We start from the raw sequence: 2500 nt of genomic DNA, 5'->3' as shown, positions 1-2500 counted from the left end.
TCAGTGCATCATGAGATAATTCATTCATAACATTGTGACATTTAATATAGTGAATTTCAAAGTAGTTATTTTCAAAGAAAATAACTACTCACAGTCCCCAAAAGAAATTATTATAATTAATTATTAAAGATACTAATGAGCCATTAGTGAATGATGTCATGAATGGATGACTGTATGCTGTAGGGCATTCTTTCTCCTGAAAAGTGAACTTATAGCAAAATGATATTTGTAAGGAAAGATGCAGCATTTACTTTGAATAGTATTATTTTTAATTGATTTTTTTCTATAAGATGATCCAGATTGTATGGATACATTATTGCAGTGAATTTTTTTTATCTACAACAGTAATGAAGACCTTTTCTTTCCCATCAGGATGTGTGTGGGTGTATCGAATCTATGAGCCCAACTATGTTGAAGGTTCTCATGATTATTGTGACTTCACCCTGTACCAGTTTGCCTTCTGGCTGATCACGTCTGTCTACATTGCCGTAGGCCTCCTCACCTCTTGTATGTGCTGCCTATCTGTGGCTACAGTTGTCATGCAGCATAATCGGATGAATGGTGCCCAGGTTTGAGTTTGGCCTTGAGATTCATCAGTATAAGAAAAGTACTGTATCTCTTTGCTGTGATTGTTTTTACTTTAAATAATTGGCCTCTTTTTAAATGTGTGTATAGTTGTGATTTTTTTTATATACAGGAATGAATGGTTTATCTTTGTGGGTAAACAGAAAGGATCCTAAATCAAAAGAAATATTATCACCTAAGAGTGATATAAATGTAGTGATATTTCTGTAGTTTGTATTGGTTTTAAAATTTCTAGTCACTGTTGCATTTGAATCATACATTTTGAATTGTTGAAGGCTACTCCAAAATGGTAGCAGACAAGAAAGGAATATTGTAAGGACTGTTAATAATTTATGTAGTGTCTTTTGTTATACATATTACTTTTGTTGAATTAGTCATAAAATCACATTGAGATTTTGTCATATTTTTCAGTATATTATTTTACTTTGTTCTTTGTGCAGCTGTATATTCCAAGTCAACCTTGGGTATGTAGCCATTTTATAACAACTCTAGATCGGCTGTTGTAAACACATCTCCGATATTAGGGTCAACACGTACTGCCTAGAATGTGTTCTCACTTTCCACTTGATACCAGTGTTTAAATTTGAGTGACTCTTCCAAATCAAAGACAGTGTTTATTCGGTTGTAGTGTTTATGGCATTCAAGAAAAAAGACAAGATTCTGCCTTAGAAACAAACTTATGAAAAAAAAGATAGTGAGGATAGACAAAACCCTCCCCCCTTAAGAAATGAAGGAAAGAAAAAATTCATGCATTCCCAGTACATGGCACTGTTGGGGATTTGCATGAACCAGTATTTTTGTTATACAGGCCAATTAGCACAAGTATTTGGCCTTTCCTTAACTTTGGTAGGCTTATGATCCTCATTTGTAGTTTTGTATGGTTTTTATACCGTAGCAATTCTTTACCTGGCTGTCTTTCTTGACTAGAAACCCTTTTGGGTGACATTGCCTCTATTAGCAAAGAAAATATAGTATTACAAGTTACCATGATAAGTCATATAATTGTTCACAAGATAACTACAACATGCCATGCATCTCATGGCTCTAAGTGATGAGTGTATGGCCTTGTGTCATTAGTCATATGTCTCAAAAGTGCCATAGGTTGCATGGGACGAAAGTATTATGAGTGAAGAGAAACTGATCAAGACTTACCACATGAACAAGAACTGTCCCTTAATCAAAGGGATTGAAAGTTCCATGCATCTCATCCTCACAGGACGTGATTTCACCAAAAGTTGTCATTAGTTTTTATTTCTCCCAAGGTGTCCTTTTCCCAAGTGCAACAAAATGTTAGTCAGGTTAAGCAATTAGTGTAAATCTTTTGATACTATTGTAGTTCATTGAAAATGACTCAAGGTTCGTGGACTAGTGCCAAGATTCACATTGAAGTAGATGATTTCAAGTACATGTGTTGAGATTCATCTTTCAGAGTTTTCATTACTGGTACAATAGATATTTTTCCCATTATGTTTCACAGTTTATGTACTAGATGTTATGTTTCCCTAATAGCATGCAGGGCACTGGGCATTATCAAAGCATCAAAGGAATGGATCTTTCAGTTTTGCAGTTTGAATGATTCTGCCACTTCAGTTACTACAGGCTTGAGATATATGTAATTTATGTGGTGTTTGGTCATGTCACATTTGTCAAATCTGTATGTGATGTCAGTAAGTCATTTATGGTTGACAATCACATTGGAGCCTAAGTAACTATTTTATTTTACAGTAATCCTTCGATTAATGAAACCCTCCCAGCAGGTTTTGGATATGACTTACACAAATAGAATAATAAATTAATCCAGTATTAGAAAGAAAATAATAAGTAAGAGCAAATTTACTGTGCAATTAATTTTTGTATTTCATCTGCCAACAGTGTAAAATAAGTATACGATTTGCTTTGCTGCTTTGTAGTCTAA

The 2500-nt window shown here is 34.1% G+C and overlaps 1 protein-coding gene across 1 annotated transcript in view; it reads left to right on the top strand.

Annotated features, from left to right (window-relative positions):
* LOC125033348 overlaps positions 1-2500 on the top strand; it is a 15139-nt gene that overhangs the window by 11429 nt on the left and 1210 nt on the right. Inside the window, exon 7 of the mRNA XM_047624771.1 lies at positions 373-2500. This exon is cut by the window's right edge and continues 1210 nt beyond it. Coding sequence (XP_047480727.1) covers positions 373-575 — 203 coding nt within the window. The 3' untranslated portion in view covers positions 576-2500. The remainder of the gene's footprint in view (positions 1-372) is intronic.

Source organism: Penaeus chinensis, chromosome 2, assembly GCF_019202785.1.
Source record: "Penaeus chinensis breed Huanghai No. 1 chromosome 2, ASM1920278v2, whole genome shotgun sequence".
Taxonomy (NCBI): domain Eukaryota; kingdom Metazoa; phylum Arthropoda; class Malacostraca; order Decapoda; family Penaeidae; genus Penaeus; species Penaeus chinensis.
The sequence above is the reverse complement of the archived record's forward strand: the minus strand, read 5'-3'. Positions and strand labels throughout refer to the sequence as shown.